The sequence below is a fragment of the Oenanthe melanoleuca genome, chromosome 4A, assembly GCF_029582105.1.
Source record: "Oenanthe melanoleuca isolate GR-GAL-2019-014 chromosome 4A, OMel1.0, whole genome shotgun sequence".
Taxonomy (NCBI): domain Eukaryota; kingdom Metazoa; phylum Chordata; class Aves; order Passeriformes; family Muscicapidae; genus Oenanthe; species Oenanthe melanoleuca.
In genome coordinates, this window is record NC_079338.1 from 15,599,678 (window position 1) to 15,620,970 (window position 21,293).

The 21,293-nt window shown below is 39.6% G+C and overlaps 1 protein-coding gene across 3 annotated transcripts in view; it reads right to left on the minus strand.

Annotated features, from left to right (window-relative positions):
- Positions 1 to 1,524: 1,524 nt before the first annotated feature.
- Positions 1,525 to 21,293, minus strand: part of RPS6KA6 (ribosomal protein S6 kinase A6) — a 36,738-nt gene continuing 16,969 nt past the window's right edge. For 2 of the 3 annotated variants that reach the window (XM_056491372.1, XM_056491374.1), the window contains exons 7-22: positions 19,452 to 19,558; positions 19,151 to 19,188; positions 17,946 to 18,088; positions 17,116 to 17,186; positions 15,759 to 15,847; positions 15,274 to 15,338; positions 13,723 to 13,825; positions 12,574 to 12,698; positions 12,175 to 12,300; positions 11,637 to 11,726; positions 10,858 to 11,016; positions 9,674 to 9,835; positions 9,207 to 9,283; positions 8,398 to 8,515; positions 7,232 to 7,372; positions 1,525 to 6,408 (exon numbers count right to left, since the gene is read on the minus strand). In XM_056491372.1, coding sequence (XP_056347347.1) covers positions 6,283 to 6,408; positions 7,232 to 7,372; positions 8,398 to 8,515; positions 9,207 to 9,283; positions 9,674 to 9,835; positions 10,858 to 11,016; positions 11,637 to 11,726; positions 12,175 to 12,300; positions 12,574 to 12,698; positions 13,723 to 13,825; positions 15,274 to 15,338; positions 15,759 to 15,847; positions 17,116 to 17,186; positions 17,946 to 18,088; positions 19,151 to 19,188; positions 19,452 to 19,558 — 1,740 coding nt within the window. In that variant the 3' untranslated portion in view covers positions 1,525 to 6,282. The remainder of the gene's footprint in view (positions 6,409 to 7,231; positions 7,373 to 8,397; positions 8,516 to 9,206; positions 9,284 to 9,673; positions 9,836 to 10,857; positions 11,017 to 11,636; positions 11,727 to 12,174; positions 12,301 to 12,573; positions 12,699 to 13,722; positions 13,826 to 15,273; positions 15,339 to 15,758; positions 15,848 to 17,115; positions 17,187 to 17,945; positions 18,089 to 19,150; positions 19,189 to 19,451; positions 19,559 to 21,293) is intronic. The other variant, XM_056491373.1, reaches the window with a different exon arrangement.

Sequence of the window (21,293 nt, forward strand, 5' to 3'; positions counted from 1 at the left end):
GGCCCCAAACCAGCTCTGGAGAGTTCAAGATTTCAGCTCCAAGGCTGGAAATGGAAATGACCCCAAGGGCAGGGAGCTGCAAGGGAACCCCCACCCAAACTGCCTTAAGGGGGTGCAGAACTAAGATCAGCTCTGCCAAAAGTCTTTCAAGAGGCCCACAGGAAGCCTCAGCCTCTGAGAAAAGTTCCCCAGAGGTTCTGGAGAGAAATTGTTAAACAAAAGTTAAAACAAATACAGTTAAATCCATATTTTGGCAAAACTGCCAGCAGACACCTGCTCCCTCTTCCTGCTATGGCTGGGGCAAGCAAAGGTGGGAACATCTTTACCTTAAGACATTTTGCACCCCATAAAAACACAAAAGAGATGTGGGAAGGAGCCTCTTACAGCCATAAAGCTTCAGAGATGAATCATAGGGAAAACAGCTCCTGAGAACCAAAATTTGCAGGAACACAAAAAGCAGGATACAATTAAGGCACATTTTGGAGTCTCTTTTTTAACACTTGGCTCATCTCTGTCCTTGGTTTCTCCAAACATTCAGTAAGGTTGGCTTTTAACCCATGCCTTGTCTCCTCCCACCCAGCAACATCTTCACCAAGCCTGCAGATCTCAATACCTGAGACTCAGGGCTTTTAAAAAGTATTTTAATGCTTTTGTTCAATTTGATTCGTTTTTCCTGCCTACCTTGAATGAAATCAAACAACTCATCACAATCTGGGAAACCTGTACCTGCTGCCTCCTCTGTGGCTCCAATCCCTCCCTTCTTCTGCCACCAGTGCTGGTAAAAGCAGAGTCTTGTGTGAGCAAACAGCACCTGGGAGATGGACCTGAGGCAAAGGTGGAAAAACCTTCCTGTGCATTCAAAAAAATAAAGTATCTATAAACCATTGTGAACACCAACAGCAGCAGCAGTTATCAAATACCTCGGGAGGATTTCAAACCCAGTTTTTAATGTCATTCCTGCCACTTGTAACACAAGTGTCTATTTTCAAAGGATCATATCTTTGCAGGAAAATTGTTTCCTCTTAATATATGGAGGCAAATTTAATAGGTACCTAAAAAACCCAGAGGTAGATGGTCCCACCCTGAGGTAACACATCAATCCTACCATTGAATGTCTGTTTTGCTGCAAGTGTGGCATGAAACACTTGGATGAATATAACTTTATAAATAGCTCTTGATGTATGTGAGATTTTTGGCAAGGTTTATGAAATAATTCATATACATTTAATTTAGGAATGTTTGCTCATTGTTTTTTATATCCATTTGAAAAACAGAAGCAAGAGAACATCCAAAGCAGAAGTGATGGATTTCTGTCAATTACCAAATGTTATGAATTTGCAACCCTTTTATTCTGGTACTCAAGGAACTGCCAGCTAATTAAAACTGTACCTTTATGATTATTCAGGGAGTTTGACAAAAATAAATACAATTTTGAGGTTGTCTTTGGTGTGTTGTAATTGAAGGCAGCAGTGCCAAGAGAAACACCACTGCACTGCCAGACCCAGCCTTGCAAGAAGAGGAGAACGTAGTACAATGCAAACTTTAATGTCAATATATACAGAGCTTTAAAGAAAACATTTCTTTTAAAATTAAATGAAATAAATACAGTATGATACAAAATCCACAATATGCTTAAGAGAAAGAAATGACAGTTACAATATCTGATAACGGGGACCTTGTGTAGAGTTTCATCTTTGAAGTACCTCAGAGCATGGAATTCATTGCACACTGTTCTCAATTAATGCCCTTTATGGAGATTTAGCCACGTGCCAGGAGAGTTTCAGCTCTAACCAGAGCATCAGTGCAAGATGTCAAAGTGCTTGGGACATTGTGACAATGCAATTAGTTAATTAATTAGCAAACACTGCTCAAAAGCCTAATGCAAAACACCCAAACCTGAACACTTGGTCCTGCAAAGCAGATCCACCTCCAGCATCCTCGGTCCTCGTGTGAAAACCCCACAAGAGGATTCAGGGTTATTCAAACTCACTATTGGTAATAAGCTATTGACCAAAAATTAATAATTAAGAGATATAATCAATTAAGTATCTTTTAAAGCTTTCAGAGAAAGTTTGCCTTCATTACACAGGAAAAATCTCAAGAAAACAAGTTGCTGATGATTTTGTGGGGGACTTTCTAATTATGCAAATTATTACAATACTCAATCAGCTTCAGCCATACATTAAGGGTGAGGGTTTTCAAATTTGCATCCATTCTTCTATTCCCAAGGAACAGTCAGATTTGGAGGAGCAAATATTTAAAAAATAACTGGGGCAGGGACAGAGATGTTGATGCAGAAGGCTGGTGTGGTATGAATGAAGTGCAGTTACCAACAGCTATCAGTGCACACCTACAAGAGCTTTGGAACAAACTTTTAAGAATTTTATGTTTTTAACCCTACAGAGCTCCTGTAGGATTACATAAGGACTACTATAGTCACAGCTTCAGAAGCTTTCTGGAAACTTTGAGAAAGAAAAACTTGCTCCTCCTTCCCCTTCCCTCCCGTCCCACAAATATTTGCAAACTTTTAGTTCTGGATAGGACTGAAAAGCTTAAGTGCTACAGAAATACATAAACCCTGTGTTTGCATTGATGTTTTAGCCTAATTTCACTGATATAAACCAGGAGAATTATTATAACTTTATATATTTAACACAGCTGTAGAGAGCAGTCTCTAAGTACATGGCAAGGAACTCCCACCTGCTGAGTTATTTTAACTATTGGACAGCTGAAGATCAGCTTTGGAAAAGGAATTAAAACATGGAAGACAGAATTCAAGCTCGACATGACTGACTTGGGTGAGGCTCTGGATGCCTTCTCTGGCTGCAAGAACATTCAAACAACAGAGGCCTCAAATGAACAGCAGGCTCAGCCCCCTGCACCTCCTGGCTGGGCAAGGGGAGTTCACTCATTTTGAGCTCAATGGGAAAATGAAGAAAACCTCACAAGCCACAGATCAGTGCCTTGACTGGACCCAGGAAAGCTCTGAGGAGCTCACTGTGGTGCCACTGCAGTTTTTGGATATGGAACAGGAATACAACAGAGCTCCTCACTTTATATCCAAAGGATAACTGAAGGAACAAATTGAGATAAGGTCCTGAGCCCACTCCAGCGGGAATCTGCTCTTTGTGTGCACCAGAGCTGGAACTTACTGATAATGATCATCACCAAACACCAGAGCAGGAGATTCTTTGGCAGGAAGCCATGGCCAAAATATTCTATCATTTAAGATTTAGTTCTTAGGAAATTCCTTTAGTCTGAATGTCTACTTCTGTGTAATTAGGAGCCTTTGTAAAAATTTGATTTTTTTTTTCTAACTCAGTAAGGCAGTAAGAACATCACCAGTTTGTAAACTTGAACTGTGCCCAGAGGATATGAAATAATTTCCACTAACCTTTCCCTGCAGCCAGAGCACTTTCCCAGTACCTGCTCTTCCCTCTCAAACCTTGAACTGACAGCTCATGAGCAGACCATGCTATTTTAGATACCAAAACCTAAGTTGGGAAAGAAAGGGATGAGAAACGGGCAAGGAATTCCCAAAGGAACCTCACAAAGATGATCATTAAATACAGTAAAAGTAAACTGCAAGTGAACTTTCATGTTCCTGCATATCCCAAATATTTGCAAGACTGATATGCTGAAATAGTCAGAGCAAGGGAACTTTTCCCCCAAAATAAGGATTATAAATGGCATACCAGGGTACACTGGCCTGTCAGATATAACACACCCATATGCTTTCCCCACAATAAGATAACTTTGTAATGTTGCAGTCACTGAAACTTTGCTTTTACCCCTGGAGTACCACCTGCACTAAAGGCCAGCAGTGCTATAAAACAGGGATAACTTTACAGGAGATGTTTTAAATACTCTGCAATGAATCAGAACATCCACCTTGTTTGTGTTCTTTTCCTCTCACTTTTGTGCTGCACATCAAGAACAACTTGAGTCCCCTCAGCTGCTTCCAACTGCTCTTGTGCAAAATGCTTTTAAGGTGCTTATACTGTGGTGCTTCTAAGCAAGCTAAAAGAAAATACCAACAGAAACACTATTAAATGATTCATGGGTAAAGCCATTAAAGACCAGCTGCTGCCTTACAGGAAAGCTGAGGACAATTCAAGTTTGACATTTTCATTGTATTCCAGGCCCTGCATTACCTCTTAACCCCAACATGCTTTTAGGACCACATTTCAACCCACATCACACCTTGACCTGGACTCAGGGGATTTAATTTCTACCACTTTTGCCTTCTTTTTTTGAGTAAATTCAAATTCTTCTCGCAGTCATCCTTAAGTTTACATAAAAATGACCCTGACAGAATGCAGACAAGAAGTTTCCAGGTATTCTTGCTGGAAAAGGAGGATGAAGCAGCTGCAAAAGGGGCAGATTTTGTACTAAACAAGGAGCTTTTCCAGGAAGCAGCTGTGTTCTTTGATAAGCTTTCAAGCATTTCAAACAGGCACCTCAAAACTAGGCACAAATGGCCCCTAAAGCTTCCAACATCTATCAAGCACTCAAGAAATTCCATCTGGGGGATGTTCTGTGTGATACAAAGAGAACACCTATGTTTGCTATATCATTAAGTCTCTAATCTATATATATTCATACCTAACTATTTGGCCAGATAATGTCCATCTTCCCCCACCACAAAAGAAGAAAGCAGCTTATCTAAAAGTACTTCCAACACCACCAAGTCCTTCACAGGTATAAGCAAAAACCAGCCAAGACCTCTTGTGAGAGCTGAGTTATCACCACCACTGCTGGTGCTTGGGCCAGAATTCTCCTGGAAGTTTTCTTCTGCTGTCTCAAAACATTGATTTCTGAAAGCCCTGGGGTCTAGCACTTGAAAATTCCATGATGGCAAATGAGTCTGAACTATGTTTGAGTTTTGGTCACTTCACAGTCTAATGTCACTAAATATATTTAATATTTAAAATCATTCTGCTATGTCACTACAGTTGTTCAGTGTCTACAACTTTTGAAAACACTTCTAAGTGTATCTCTGAATGAACTACCAGCAGTTAGCATTGGTTTTAAGTCAGGAAACCCCAAGGTAATTCTGGCCCTGAAATGAATTTCCCCTCCATCCCAACATTTAGGAACAGCTGAAGTCCTAACAGCAGACAGAGAGGGCGAGTGAGTGCTGGCCATAGGATGCTGAAAGGAATTTGTCCATAACTGTGAAATTTCTTGATCAGAATTCCCTTATCTGGGCACACAGCAAGGCTTATTTATTTTCCCAAGCTACCCCTACAGTTAGGCAAAGAGAATTTTGCATTTCTGTTCTGTAATATTTGTACATGCGGCGAGAGAATCAGAGAGAAGCAACCTTCTATTAAAAAAATCAAATAAATAAAAAATAAACCCCAAGTGCCAAGTTGGTTATAATAAAGTGTCAGTTTGTCTCATATACCAAACAAACCTAATATTGGGTGTATTTAGTGGAAAGACTGCTGAGGAAAATAACACAGTAGTTGTACTAATGGATGGCAAATATGAATAACAAAGGACTGAGCTGCATGATGTTGTTTTGAAGTGGCACCAATGTTTCTGAGAGCCTGAATTTTGACATTTTATGCACATATTGACTTTCTCCAGCTCAGTGCAGGACACAATTTGTGGTAACAACCAGAAATGTTCATTTTCCTGTTAGAGGCCATAACCAGCATTTCTTTTGGGTCACAAGAGCTCAAATTAAGTGCAGGATCTTGCACATTTATTTCACACAAACTCCTCAGTTACTGGCACCGTGCAAACACAGATCAACAGTGATGAATTAACTCTGGCACATCACACTGCCCAACTCTGCATAATAGTCATGGACAAGGAAAAGGAATTGAGTTGAATCAATGAAGTGCCCAATTACAAAATGAAGAATTTGCCCTTCACAGCAGGGTCTAAAGGTGTGAAGCAAAGAAAACTCACACTGACACTTTATGTACAACTTGGTCATTGGCAAGGGTCCCCTAAACCATTTTTTTTTTTTAACTGAACCCAGCAAAACTATACAGAATGTGAAAGAATATTTGCAACAGATCTCAAAGGACAGTGTAGAGAAATTCATTATGGTGTACCTGATGTTTAAATTAACTTAACAGATACGGCCTGTAAAACAAACACAGTATGAACCTGTGGATTTTTTTTTTCTTTTTAAAAAAAGGACTTTTACAGAATTCAAGTAGTGTAGCAGGAAACCATAGATGCCTTTTGATCACAGGTCAGGCAAAATAGAGCCACTTGTTGGGTTTCCCCCTTGCTTGTGTCTGCTCAGGTGTCCCAGTGGATCTATAAGTCTGTGGATGTGAGCTTTTTCATGCTCCTTCGCTGAGCTAAACTGGAGGCTGCCACAGGCTCCAGCACTGGCTGAAATGTCTTGTGATTCAGTGCAGAATATGTAGCAGCCATGGCTCCCTAGAGAAAAAGGAAACACATCATCATAATTCATATATATAGAAGTTTTAATCAGAAAATAAAGCAATTCAACATTTTAAATATAAATACTCAATTAACTCCACTAAAACCAAACAAGACTTATGCCAGCTCATGTGAATTCTCTAGTTTGTTAGGAAGAAAAGCATCTGTTGTCAAATCCTTCCAATGCCTAAAAGTATGGCTGACACTTCTCTTTCTTTTGCATCCCTTAGATGTAGGAGTCACCTCTTAATGTAGGTCAGACTTTGTATCTTTCAACTCAGATTAGCACCAATTTCTCAAATACAGTCACTTCAGTGGCCACTCAGGTCCTCACTTCAGAGACAGCTCAAGACTTAAATAAAAAAATCTCTTCCTTTAGAGGTTAAAAAGAATTATTTACCAATAATTTGGAGAGGGATTTTATACAAGGGTATATAGGGCCAGGACAAGAGGAGAGGTTTCCCACTGCCAGAGGGCAGGGTTAGCTGGGATATTGGGAAGAATTCCTGCCTGTGAGGGTGGGAAGGCCCTGGCACAGGGTGCCCAGAGAAGCTGTGGCTGCCCCTGGATCCCTGGAAGTGTCCCAGAGCCAGGCTGGACATTGGGGCTTGGAGCACCTAGGACAGTGGAAGGTGTTCCTGCCCAGCTTTAAGGTCCCTCCCAACCCAAACCATTCCACCATTCCATGAATTTGTTTCACTGTGTAACTTAAATGTGTTGGTACTATGAAAAACAAATAGAAAAAATGAGACTTCTGTCTGTAAACCAACTAAACCCCTTGCACAGGCCCCAGCTGAAGCAGCATCCCAGGTGGGTTTACCTTTACTAGATGTGGGGCATCTTGCCTGTTGAGCTGATAATGAGGCAGCTGGTCCCTACAGGCAATCCAGGAATGCTTCAGCACCTGCTCGGCCGTGTACCGCTGGTGGGGATCCACGTGCAGCATGTGTGACAACAAGTCCTGCAGGGGAGGGAAACACAGAGATTGCTCAGTCCTAATCATCCTAGGTGGCCTTTAAAGCAGCAGGGATGGCAGCAATGGGAGAAGCACCCGATGTGGAGGGATTATCACAATGCCAGCACACAGAGAACAGCAGACAAACGGGATCATTCTGTGCCCTGACACTGCAGAAGGCTGAGAACAATGTGTGGTACTATTGGAGCTGTTCAACAGAGCCAGCCTTGGTTGCAAAGCAACTCACTGTTGTGCCTTTCATGTTTATTATGAATATAATCTTTAAAAGACTAGAAATCCTATTAAAATGGTGCAGGCAGATTTTATGGAGGAAAGCTATTATTTGCAAATCTCTCTCCTTGTTCATTTTGCACTTTAGGCTCTGCTGACTCCTTACTACAACTGAATTCAGAGACACTGAGACACCAGCAAGGAATTTTTCCTTAAGAAGCCACATAAAGCATAAAGCCAACAGCAATGGACACTTGTTTTTGCCTGTTAGAAGCATTAGCAATAAGCTACTGATTAATTACAACGTTGGTCCAAAGGAGAGGTGGGTGGGAAGGGCACAGAACAGAGACAGCAACAGTTTGAAATAAAACCAAAATATGAGCAAGCTGACAGAATGTTCCCTTTGTTTTAGGTACAAAATGTGAAGCATTCTTAAATACACAGAAGTGAATTTCTCATGCTAAGACAGCAGCAGCCAACAAGCATTCTGAATCACTCCTACTGAAATGAACAAATAGTGCAGTTCCAAAGGATTGGAAAAATATTTAAACATTAATATTTAATATTAATGCTGATCTTTTTAAAAGGTACCACTGGGGATTAAGATACCCACAGAGTGGGTCAACACCATCCCAGGGAATCCATATTGATTACAGATGGAGTCCTTAAATAAAATGTTAGAGCAGATAAAGTCTGCAGATAATAATAACAAACTACACTTATAGAGCAGTCTAGCTGATAAAAGCTCAGTAGATTTCATTGGAATTCCACAAAAATAAAAAACCAGAACACATTTACACCTTTGCTGCATCTGAAACAGTGTCCCAGTTGCCTCCACTTAGAGAGAATTTCCCACTGCCTATCCGTACTAGGATCTCCTCAGGAGTATCATTGGGACCATTGGCAAATGGAGTATAGCTGGTGAAAGAAAAAAACCAACAAAAACACCTTGTTAGAGATAAAAACTGCAAGAAATTGGTAAAATCTCATGAAGCAGATGCAATATCCCACTACAAACAGAAACATATCACAGAATATATACACATACTATTAACAGTTAATGTTAAAATATTAAATGGGAAGGACATATTTATCAAGAGAATAATTTCCAATAGACAGGATTTAGCCATAAGAATACAAACTTGCTCTTTTTCTGTTAGAGCAGGGTTCAGCAAACATCTCTCATTTGGCCACTAGGTGCTTCCTAGAGCTTCATCAGGTTGGGATGTTTAGTAAACTCCAGAGATCACAACCCAGAGTGTTCTACACAGGAATGCAGCAGGGGCAGGAGACACGAGGTGAGGAAAGGGAATGGGGTGGGAGGACAAGAGGCTGGAGGGTAAAAAGAAACCCACCACATATTTTCACAGACTCAATTCCCTCCTGAAAACTGGGGGAAGTCTTTGACACCCCCAAGTCCTATGGGAAGAGAAACCTTGATGCCACTTGTGGGCTAAATGTGATTTATTTGGCTTTGACTCAGAGCTGCTGTCCCACCTGTGAGTCTGTGTCATTCCATGAGCCAACACCTCACCATTTCTATGGAAGCAAGGATTCAGGCAACATTCTGGGATTTTAGGTAAACAAAACAGCTCAGAAAAATTCTCACCCTGCCAGCATTGTGTAAAGGAGAACTCCCAAGCTCCATATGTCACATGCAGCATCATATCCCTGTCTCATGAGAACCTATGAAACAAAGAGTGTTAAAGACTTGTCATATGTTAAAAAACCACCCCAAAACAACACCACAGCCTAAGGAAGGGTAAGTCAATCCCTGGATCATGTCAGAGATTTGATTACTGATTTTCTTATATAGGTTGCAGTAAATACCAACATTTCTTGTTTCCATCTCTTAAAATTTTCACCAGACTCTCATCTCATTTTTGAGGGTGGACTCTGCTGTTTTTAAAGCAGGTTTATTATAAACACATGCACCAGTGTTTAAAAAGCATGTGTGATTATATTTAAAGAAAAGCAGCAGAATTGTTGAGGTTTTTTTCCCAAGCATTTCTGAAAAGTTTTAGCATTTGATGCACTCAAAACATCATAAAGAAAACACAGAGCAGCTTGAAATACCTCTGGTGCCACAAAGTTTGCAGTGTAGCAGGGAGTTAGAAGTAATCCATTTTCTCCTCGAAGTTGTTTTGCAAATCCAAAATCACAAATCCTGATGGAATCAGCATTGTTTGAATCATCAGTGTATAAAATATTACTGGGTTTAAGGTCTCGGTGCACCACCTTTAAACAAAGACATTTGAAAAGCCATCATTGAGGGGGGCAGGTACATTTGTTTGTAATTTACATTTTATGAAAGCTGTTCTCTAGATTAATATACATAAAAGAGTTTTAAACAATTATATAATTTTAAAGTACCACAAAAATTCTAGTTTAAGTAATGTAAGAAAAACCTTCTGGCTCATAATGCAACTGGAACCAACATCACCATTTGGCAACAAGGAGAACAGAACAAAAATCTGCTGTTTTATAAAATGTAGAGTCCAAAGGCTTTGTCAGGATAAGAGGAGAAGTTGTTTCTATTATTCACCTTTGTGATAAAATACAAAACCCTGTAATATGAAAACAAGGCAAGCAAAGCACACAGGGCAAGGGAGTGGCAATCTCAGAGTGTGCCAGGAACCCAGAAACCTGGGAGTTTTGAGCTTTCTGTTCTTTCTGACACTGACCCCTAGGAGAACACTGCTTTTCACTTGAGGCCTTGGAGAAGGTTCCAAATTTGAGTGATGGAGTTAAAATCATGGATGTGTAGTTGAATAGAGGTATGTGGTGTTCATATGGTGAAGGGTTTGGAATATGGAGTTTTTAATATATAGTAATAGGTATGGGACAAGATGGAAGTTCTTGGGCATGGCTTCCTTTTCTTGTTCCTTCATGATTTCAGGTAGTTTCTGGTTGGATGGTTAATGCTGCACTGCAGGTCACAGGAGTTTGGTTATTGGGTCAAAAGTATAAATAGAATAGGTGTTAGCTCTTTATTGGACTGTTTAGCTTTAAAAGTCCTTGTAACTAGCTAAATTCAAGTCCATTTTGCTCACTTTTAGCTGGTAGCTAGAAGGGTAGCAGAACTCTCTGTACTTTAAATGAGATTTAATAAATGACCAAGTCCGAACACGAGAAAATTCATCTCCTTTGTGTTTTTAATCCTGACTCTGAGTGAAGACAGAAGAAAATAAAGACAAGCCACTAATGAAGTGGTGCAGTGAACCCTTTTCCAGCAGGGTGGGGTGGCAGGGCTCTCTCACCCCCTGGCAGTGCAGGTAGTCCACGGTCTTGGCGATGGTGAAGAGCACAGCGCTGGCCTCGCGCTCCGAGAAGAATTTCTGCCGCAGGATCCGGTCCAGCAGCTCCCCTCCCTTCATCAGCTCTGTCACCAGGTAGATGAACCTGCCATCATCATACACCTGGGGAGAGGTTTAACACAGAATACACTCAGAGCTAGTAAAAGGCAGCATCTGTAGTTACACATGCCCATAAACCCCCCTCCCACAGCAGCGGGCAGCACAAACAGCAGGGACTGCCAAGGCAGGGAGTGCAAGGCAGCTCGTGTGTCATCCTGGGAGTTCATGACTCAAGCTGTTAATTCATCACTCCCAATTCAAGCTGTTAATTCATCACTCTGAGTTACATTTTTCAGTGTAAGAACAACTGCTGGAAGAGGAGAGCAGCCCTACAACTCCCTGCTGCTCTTCCCTTCCAGGGCCATTCTGGCATAGACAGGACAACATGCAGGCCACTGCTTCCTCAGGTTACCAACACATTGGCTGCTCCTTTGAAACAAGAAGCAATATGGCATTTCTAACCTTTACATCATTTCTCACTTCAGGCTGGTTAAGCAGCCTTTAGAAAAAATCAGTATCAGGACAATGTTGTATTTTGAAACACTCCCTCTATTATTACGTATTGCTCTCCCAGTAGATTTTTCTATGTAAAAGAAATTTAATGAATCCAAATAAACTGCCTACATCTGCATTTATTTTTACAGCACTGTCTAGTAAGAGGCAGCAGAAAAGGAGGTACATACATCCTTTAAAGTAATAATGTTTGGATGCTGCCCATAACGCATGAGAATCTCGATTTCTTCTGAGGGATCCCTTTTGCTTTTATCAATTATCTGCAAAATATAAAAGGAAAAACAACTTGCATAAACAAAGTCTATTAAATGAAGACTATTTTGTATTCCCATTCCAACAGCAGAATTTTAAAAATATAGAGTTCATTACTTCTTACTAATCATGAGTAATTCATCTTCCAGCTTCTAATCCTATTTATTCATTTCATGCTCTGTCCTTTTTAAAATTCTATCATTAATGCAGACTATCCTGCTCCACTGAACAAGGAAATGCACTGGTCTGAAGCATCACTAATTCCCTGCAGCCCAGTTCCACCTTTGTGAATCTCATTTTATTTCAGGTGCTCCCACCATTGTACAGGATTTTCAGCTTTCAAGATTGTAACTTATAAACACATAAAAACAGAGTAACTGGAAAATTCACAAATATAAGTTTTCCAACCTAGTAGCCAATATTTTCAGAATGTCAGAATGGAATTAATGCCAATACCTTCACAGCAAACTCCATGTTTGTGGCTATGTGGACACATCTCTTGCAAACTGAGTAGGAGCCCACACCAATATCTTCCTTCAGTTCATAGACATCAGTGAACTGGGCACTGTTTCCATGAAGCTGCTTTAAAAAAAACACAGGCAAGTAGTTATCTAAAGCAGCAGGATTCTCCTTGCCATTACACTGGTACTAACAGCAGTAGTTTCTCCTGCTTGCTCATGATTTTTCTTTGAAATTCTGCCTCCAGAGCAACAGTAACTCACTTTTGAAAATTAAAAAAATCCCAAGGAAGTATTTAATAAGACACATTTTATAACAAAGCAAGAATAACTGTAAATACTAAATATTGGTAAGTCATTGACATGCCAAAGAAGTTTCACAAAAGCAAAGCATTACCTGGACAATGGGCAGGATATTGGTGAGGGGTGATATTTTATGGTCTTCTACAGTAGTAGTTGCAACAAAACTAAATCCCTTGAAGAGCTGGTGGGCATTTGCACTGGGTGGGACCCCTGGAGAATCTGGGGGCACACAGACACACAGGATTAGTGTGGCTACATCCCAGCAACATTTAGGAGAGGCACGTGACAAAAACCATCTTGAGGGAAGGGAAACAAACAAGAGGAACATCAATGTTAAATAATGAATAAAATTTCTAGTTTGTTATCTGTGCTTTCTTACTTCAGTAACAAATACAAACAACTATTCCCGGGTTTTAGATAAAAGTGCAAAGCACTGCAGGAATTTATGTATGAACACATGCTTTAAGGAAGAAGTTTATTGAAACAAAAGTACTTATGGAAAAGAAATAAAGATCATTGTCTTGTGCTCAACAGCCTTCTAACACAGAAGAGCAACAACAGAATGTGCTGGTTCAGTGGTGAAAGAGCAGCTGGCAAGGCACAAGTGAGGCAAAACAGGATTATCCAATTAGTAAATTTTTACTAAAAAAAATCCCTGAATTATTAGAATTGAGTTTTCCTCAGGTTATATCCTGTGAATTCTCTGAAATCTCAGTGAGCACAGCTCATTAATTTTGTGTAGCCTATTAAAAGCACAGACCTTCTCCAAACAAACATGGGTTTAAAAGCATGATGATGCAACAGGAAAGAAAAAAAATTCACAAAAGAGAACCTGAGGTGAAACTTGAAGCAGATCAAGCAATAATAATGATAGTAGGTAATGTTTCTTAAAGCAAGGCACTCTAATGAAATACTAACCCTAAAAGAACTGCTGCAATCAAACTGATTTTACTTTAATATTAAATACTTCCCCTCAAACACTGCGTGCCTGACTTTAATCACAACTAGAAACCATAGTCCAGCTTTTAATATTCCATTTACTTTTTCCTTCCTGAGTCAAAGATCAGCACAATATTCAAAGAACAGAAACCTGCTGAGGGGAACATCCTCCTTCAAAGCACTGGAACCCTGGTGCATCCTTTCCTTTTAACTTTGTCCCTGGCTTTTCTGCTTGTTGTTTTAGCATTAATTTGACCCTCCTGTCCCACAGACCTCACCAATTTATAGCCAATGCACATGTTACCTTTTGGTGTTTTTGCTGTGAATTCTGGATCAAAACAGAAAGTATCTTCTGGCTTTCCAGAGGCAGGTTTGAATGGAGGCTGAATTTCTCTTCTGAACAGTTTCTGAAAGAGAAGGACATAGAACCAAGAGTCAGTGCAGCTTCCATGGGTGCTGTTATTTTGCCAAGATAAAGGGTAAAGGACAAAGATCTCAACCAGAGTCAGGCACATCCCTCTTAGCAAGGAACTGCCCATTCTCAAATCTCTACTCCAGGCTTATCCTAATCCACCAAACTAAATCAGGGAAAAGATCTCAAATCTGCAATAAATCCCATTTACAGCTGAGGAACAGAAAACTTCATGTCAGAAGATGTTGAATCCCCATGCAAAATTCAGGAAGTTCTAAAAGCATTTCCTTGCCATTTCTTTCCTTCTATCAGACCTATTTTTTGCAGGTTTTTTTTTAAAATTTAACCTTCCTGTACAAAAGCATTTAGCATATTTTAGTTAGAAAAACCAAAACAACAAAACCAATGAACACCAAAGAAAAGGGGACCTAAATTCATCCCAAAGAAATAAAGAAGTAAAGTACAGAAGTGTCAACAACACCTCTGGAGTGAAAGAAATACAAATTATTATCAAATTAAAAAAAAAAAAAAAAAAAAAGTAAAAAGGAAGAGTAGAACTGCTGAGCTTTCTAACTTCCCCGATGGGAGTTTCAAAAGGAAAAAAGTAAATAATCAAGCCAAACAAGACAACAACTGATGAAGTGTATTCACATGAAGCAGTGAAGTTTTGCTGTTACTAAAATCTTATTGCTAAACAGACTCTGAGGTAGCTGCTGCATGAATACAGCTAGAAAATCAATTTTCAGAAATAAATTCAGGAGATAAATAGATAATGATGAAGGGCTTCAAAGAAATAGGGCACAGCACTGCCCTGTGTGGCTGCAGCTCTGTCAGCACAGCCACATCTCATTTATTCCATCAACCACTGCAGCATCACAGCAAAGGGGATTTATTTCTCACACAGCACCTTGGCTTTGAGAACATTTCTGGCAAACACAGCTCAGAAGATGAGTGAACCACAGAATCATAAGGTGCTGATGAGAAACTGAAGCCAGGAGTTGTGATCTGGTAAACTTTGGATCAACTTGGAGCACTTGAGGTAATTCCTGCCCTGGGACTGGGATGGGAGTGATGCAGAGGAAGTCCAGCACAGTTCCAGCCACAGGGAGCTGCTGTGCCTGCAGGGGAGCACTGGACAGACACTTCCTGAAGGATTCCTGGGAACACCAGCAGCCTCTCCTAATTACAAATGCTCTAATGGACCATTTCAGCCTGAGAATGCTGCAACCCTTAATTATTTAAAAATACATAATTTATAATTAATACTCTCTATCTGCAGTAAATACTGCAGCTCCAGATGCCAAGGAATTACAGAAGCCAGGATGTGCCAGTCAGCAGTAATGCAGTGTTTGCTGTGCCCTATTCAGATGTAAATACTTGTACAAATGCTACAACACAGAAAAATTAACAACAGCTTTACCATTCAGATCTTTTTGTACTCACATTCCAGTCAACAGTAGAAAAAAAAGGATGTCTCTTGATTTCTTCAACTCCATCTGATCCAGCTCCTGATCAAAAGAAATATTGTATTTAACACACTTGTGGCTAAAGTCTTTGAAGATTGCACTAAAAATTAGTTCAGTTCTAAAAACGTTGCACAGACATGGTTATTTGAGAGAACTGTGAATACAGAAATATTCCAAGGATGTAAAATACCCAGGGAGGCAAAGGGAGCACAAGAAGCCCATAAATACAGTGTCAATATCCTTTGCTGTGACACTGTCAGAGCTTTGGCTCACTCCTAAGTCACTGATCCCACATTTTGACCATTCATTGGCCAAACCCAGCAAGTCATGATCCAAGCTAACAAGAAATGGTATCCAAATGTTACTGATCACCCAGAGCTTGAGAGTCTCTAGCAACTACTTTTTTTTAAATAAAAAGTTAAGCTAAGTTGATTATTTAAAGATCCAAATAAATCAACCAACCTAATCTATTTGATGGGTTCCTTTTAAACAACATCCTCAAGAGACTTTGTGCTTCAGGGCTGAGGAACTGAGGCATTCCCAGCTTTGCTCTGAAAGAAAACAGAGAACAAGTCAGAGGAAGAAATTTATCTTAGTAAAAATTGTCTACATAGATTTCACTGCACAGTTTGATGTATCAAGGATCTATTCCAAAGCCTTGTAGAGAGCACATACTTAACTCATCAACTTTTTAAATTTCCTATTACAGGAGTGGTTTAAAACAAAACCCAACAAAGAACAAACACATCAGACCAAAACCACCAAACCCCACCCAAGCCCCCAAAGCAAGCTTTATGCTGAAACATAGTAAAATAATTATCTCAGGAATATGTTAAGTATTTTCAAAGATATCTTTATGTCACCAGGAGGTTTTTACCAAAATAACTACCAGTAACTCAGAAGAGTTACCAAATTACCTGCCCTTGAAGTAATTGCTACTATTCCTCCAGGGCTCATTGAGCTATCATATAGAAGCTCACTGACTTTACCATTTATTTGATTTAATGGAAACTCTAATGCCAAGGCAGGAAATTCTTGTGCAAACTGCAGCATCACTGGGAGTTGCAATAGAGGCAGCTCATGATCTGATCCATCCTTTCACAGGCAGCACCACCATGAGCTCCCACTCAGGGCAAGCTCCAAGTGCCCTGTGCTGGGAAGAACAGAGTTTCTCCCTCCTGCCCTTCCCATCACCCCTCAGAGGGCCCAAGGCTCTGCCTGTGCCAGGAGGAAACTCTTTGTTAGCTGAGCACAGATAGATGAGAACACATTTGCCCAACAGCTCCACTCACTGAGCACCAGCTCACCCAGTCTGTCCAGTCCAACAGCTTCTGTTGTAACTGGGGCAATTTCAGATGAGAATTTGAGCACGTAAGGGCTCTCCACACATCTGTACACAAAGCAACACCTGATCACCTGCTGCTTACAAAACAAGGTGTGCTGTAACAGTAGCAAGGGAGTGTAACAACAACAGGAGTGAAAATCAAGCTGCTCTCAGTCCCTGCACTGTTTTTATCTTTATTACACGCCTACAAAGTACAGATTCACCCCTGACATTTTAATTGCTGGGATACTTAATGGTACTTCCCAGTCTGGGATCTAAAGCTTATCAAGGGGTTTTGCTTTCTGCTCCTGTTGCAGCTCAGTGCTCTTAGAACAAAATGGTTTGGGTTGAAGGGACCTTAAAGCTCATCTTGTTCCACCCCGTCATGGGGACACCTTCCACAAGACCAGGCTGCACAAGGAGTTATAACAAGTTGTTAAACCATGTTTAAAATGACATTTTCTTACTTCTGAGAAAGGAAGGAGTTATACTTACTTCAGTATCATATTCATAGTCTCATTTCGATCTTTACCTTGAAATGGCAGGGTACCAGTAAGCATTTCAAACTGGAAAGAACAAATGTTAATCTAAATCAACACTTCTTCCCCCAACTGCTGAAACAAAGTGTTAAGCACTGCACTCTTTCCTACCTCTACATCACACTGGTGGAACCTTGAAAAGATTATGGAAGTGTTCCCACATAAAAAATTCTGCTCTCACTTGCAGTTTACATGATGATAACAGTGGCAAGTGTAGCATGATGATGATGGGAGGAATATTACACATCAAGAAGCTACTTGAAAGTAACAAAATCTCCTGCTAACCAGGTTTTAGATGTTGCCATATTCCAAAAACTGCAAGAATGGTAAATTCTAGAGCAGTAATTTACTTTTCAAGTCCATCTCTGTGTCAGGCTGATGCTCTAACACATCCCAAGAAGGGCAGAAGTGGCAGCAGTTCCAGACTTATCTCACTACTCCACTCCAGCATTCCTTCCACTGGCTCACAGAAATGCCATTAATATTCCTTCAAACCAAGACTTCAAGTCTGTTTTTACATTTAACTATCAACTAACATGCAAAATAAATACACAAAGTGAAGTCTCACACTGTCTACAACTGCTTTTAACTACTAAAGGATGACACAAGATTTTTCAGGTGCCTGATAACATTCCTTAGAGGAGAAAAGCCAATTTTATTCCACCCAGCAGCAATTCAGTCACTGAATGCCCCCTTTACCCAAACACCCCTGATCAGAACTGGACAAGCTTATTCTAAGTGCATTTGTGTGAGCTTAGCAAGGGAAGCAAGAGGCAAATACAGTACCATGAGGACCCCAAAGGACCACCAGTCAGCACTCTGGTTGTGCCCTCGCCTGTTTACCACTTCAGGAGCCATGTACTCTACAGTACCACAGAAAGAATAGGCCTTCTTCTCCTGGTCTACTGATTCCTTGCTGAGTCCAAAGTCTACAACAACAGCATCACAAGAGTACAGCCAGTAAAGAATGGCAGGGAAAATAAAGAAATCAATATATGGTAATTCCAAATGCAAGCCTTGAGAGGTTTGGGTTGGTTATTTTGAGAAATATGATTAGCACGGCTCTCCATGAAACAAGAGACTGCAGGTATCAGGAGACAGCACATTTCTTTTACTACACATCTCCAAAACCATTCTAAAAGTCATTAAATTCATGATTAGCCATCAAAATTATTACTGAAATAACCTGACATTTGAAATCCTACACATTTAGAGCTCTAAGACACTCAGAAGTTCTCATTTTCTCTGTTAACTGCTTGCTTTATTCACACAAAAATTGAATAAAAGTAAAAATCAGTTTCAAAGGGAATGCAGCCTGCATGGTCTGGTCTTACTGAATGATGAATAAAATCACACTAAAAATATTGTTGTTACATAAGGCAACATGGATCTGTAACCTGCCTCAAGTTCAGTACAGAACAGCCCTGCATTCCCAGAATATTTCATTCCCAGAACACTTTTTTCCCTATTTTGAATACAGTGAATACACAAGTCCTTGACACTGGCTCAGCTCTCAAACATCCTTTTTTCACAGGGAAAAATGATTGCTAATCAATGATCCATCCATTATTTCCACTTTCAGAAGGAAGTGACAAATTTAGGACTGAATTGTATTTAAATATAGCAGAATTTTAAAAGAGGTGCATTTTATAAACCTGATTTCCATCTCCATTATTCTATCAAGTCTTTGAGGGTTTAAAAAACTTCATTTTCTCTTGGAACCTAACAGCAATATCTTAGATTAAAATAGATGATGAAATCTCTAGTACAAAATCATCACCTTCAATGTAATTTGAAGTTCAGAAATTTATAGTAATTTGTTTTCCACATAGTCAGTCTTTTATATACATAATTTTCTGGAATATATGTATTTGGATTGTTTCTCACAGAACCATTTTCTGCAATTGTATATGCATTTAAAATTTGTAATACAGAAACTAAAAAAAAACCCAACTTATTTACAAAGGGTTGAATTAATGAGTGGTGCCTACCTGTTAACTTGATATGTCCTGCTTCATCAAGCAAAATGCTGAAAATTAAAATTCACATTCACCAAACACATAAAGAGCAATGTTTACATAAAACATTTAAAATGTAAGTTGAAAATTATTATATCCAATTATGTTATTACTTTAACAAGCAAATATTATTCCATTTAAAACACAGATACGTGTGTTACATTTTCCATTTGTTTACAAAGTCTTAACAGAAATAGTTTTAATTTTTTACAGTGGAAAAGGCAAAGCAACAAGCAAAATACACATAATAGTGGTAAAATACATTTTACTTTACTTTTCTGGCTTCAGGTCCCTGTACACAATTCCCAAGCTGTGAAGGTGATCCAAAGCAAGGGCCAGTTCTGCGAGGTAGAATTTCACATCTTCCTCTGTAAACATAACCTAATAAGAACTGTATAGATTTACCTTCTGATCTTGTCTTCAGTTTTTAAAACTGCAATCTAAAAAAAATATAGTCCTGTCTGCCTAAATTTCAAATTTAGTTTTAAAAGTCCCTTGTGAACTCATAATTCATGAGTTCAGCCAAGAGAAATTACTTAATATTATCTGCTAATTATAAAGTACCCAAAGAACTACCTGCAATACTTAAATAAAACCAGAGCATTAATTAACTTTTAGATAATAAATTAATTGTTATATTTGGTGTAATTGACACCCAGCACTCCTCCTGCCACAATCCCAGACAGTTTTCCACTGCATCATAAAATTTAATATATGGCTGCTGTATTGGGTGAGTGTAAATTCACATTAACAAGATTTAGGGGAAAAAAAAAACAAAAATCACTTAGGAAAAAGCAGAATAAAACAGTGGCAATGACAATGACAGCCTGGGAGTTGAAGGAGCTACTTTGCTCTTGGGAAGAAAAAATAAAATTAAAGAACCCTGGTGAGACACTGAAATATTGATGTTACTTCTAGAGCAGAGATGCACTTCTGTCCTGAACACTCCACAGGTTGCTTCTAATTTAATATACAAAAACTGTGCCTGCTTTGGCTCTTGTCATGTTCTACAAATTACTGGAGGAGCTCAAAATCTTTAAATTGCTGGACTGAATTTGGACTTTAAGGGACCTATTCCTTTTTTTGCTGAATCCAGCAGGAATGGGGAGTGCAGCCACCCAGCATGGCTGAAATGGAGGTACCTGTGCTCCCTGACTCAGTGCTGCTCTGCACTCTGAACTGCTCAGGTCAGATCTGTTCTCCAGGCACAGAATATTCCCTGATTTCCATAATGACAGGTGCTGACCTGGGGTGAACAATGAAGCTGTTTCACTCCACACAGTGTCACCTTCACACCTTTAAAGAGCAATGCTCATGCTGGCTTTCATCTCTTTCAAAAGAGCAAAGGCAAACCTTGGACTTCATTACTCCTTGGATTTCATTACTCCTTGGAGCAGCCAAAATGCAAATCTCAGAATATAATGATGCTAAATGCTAATCTACCATCTCCCCATAATGACATCTAAAGCTGTTCTCTGGGTCAAGTTAAACATGATGCAAGTCAACTTCATTAAATATTACCAATAAAAACTTCATTACACACTCATCTCACTGCCACAGATTGAACTCTCATACCCACATTAGAATTTAGAGACCAACAAAAGTCTTTTCATAACTTCATACTAAACCAAATTAATTTAAAATAATCCTTGTGTGCAAAGTATGGAATGCCACAGGGAACTTACCCTTATGTGCATTGTCCATAGGCTGTGTTTTACCATGGACTTTTGAAACTACCTCACATTCACACCAGAAAATAAAAATCTGATATTTTTTTTTTTGTATCTATATATATAAAAGCCAGTATAAAAGGTAACTGAAGTGCTCCAAAAAACAGGTGGAGTCTTAGCAGTAAGAAAACTTGAGAATTACAACTTCTTGATTCCCACAGGGAACACATCCCTCTTCCAGCCCTGCTGGAGTTCTTATGGATATCCTTGCACCCCTTATTTAAGCATGTTCCATAGGGGATAATCCCAGGTGGGACAGTGCAGGAGAATAGCTCTTCCTACTATTCCAGAATTCCCTCTGGAGTTAGACATTCCATATCAAAGCAGAGCCTGACCTCTTTCCCACCTCCTGCTCCAATAACCCAGGACAAGTCAGTCACTTTAAG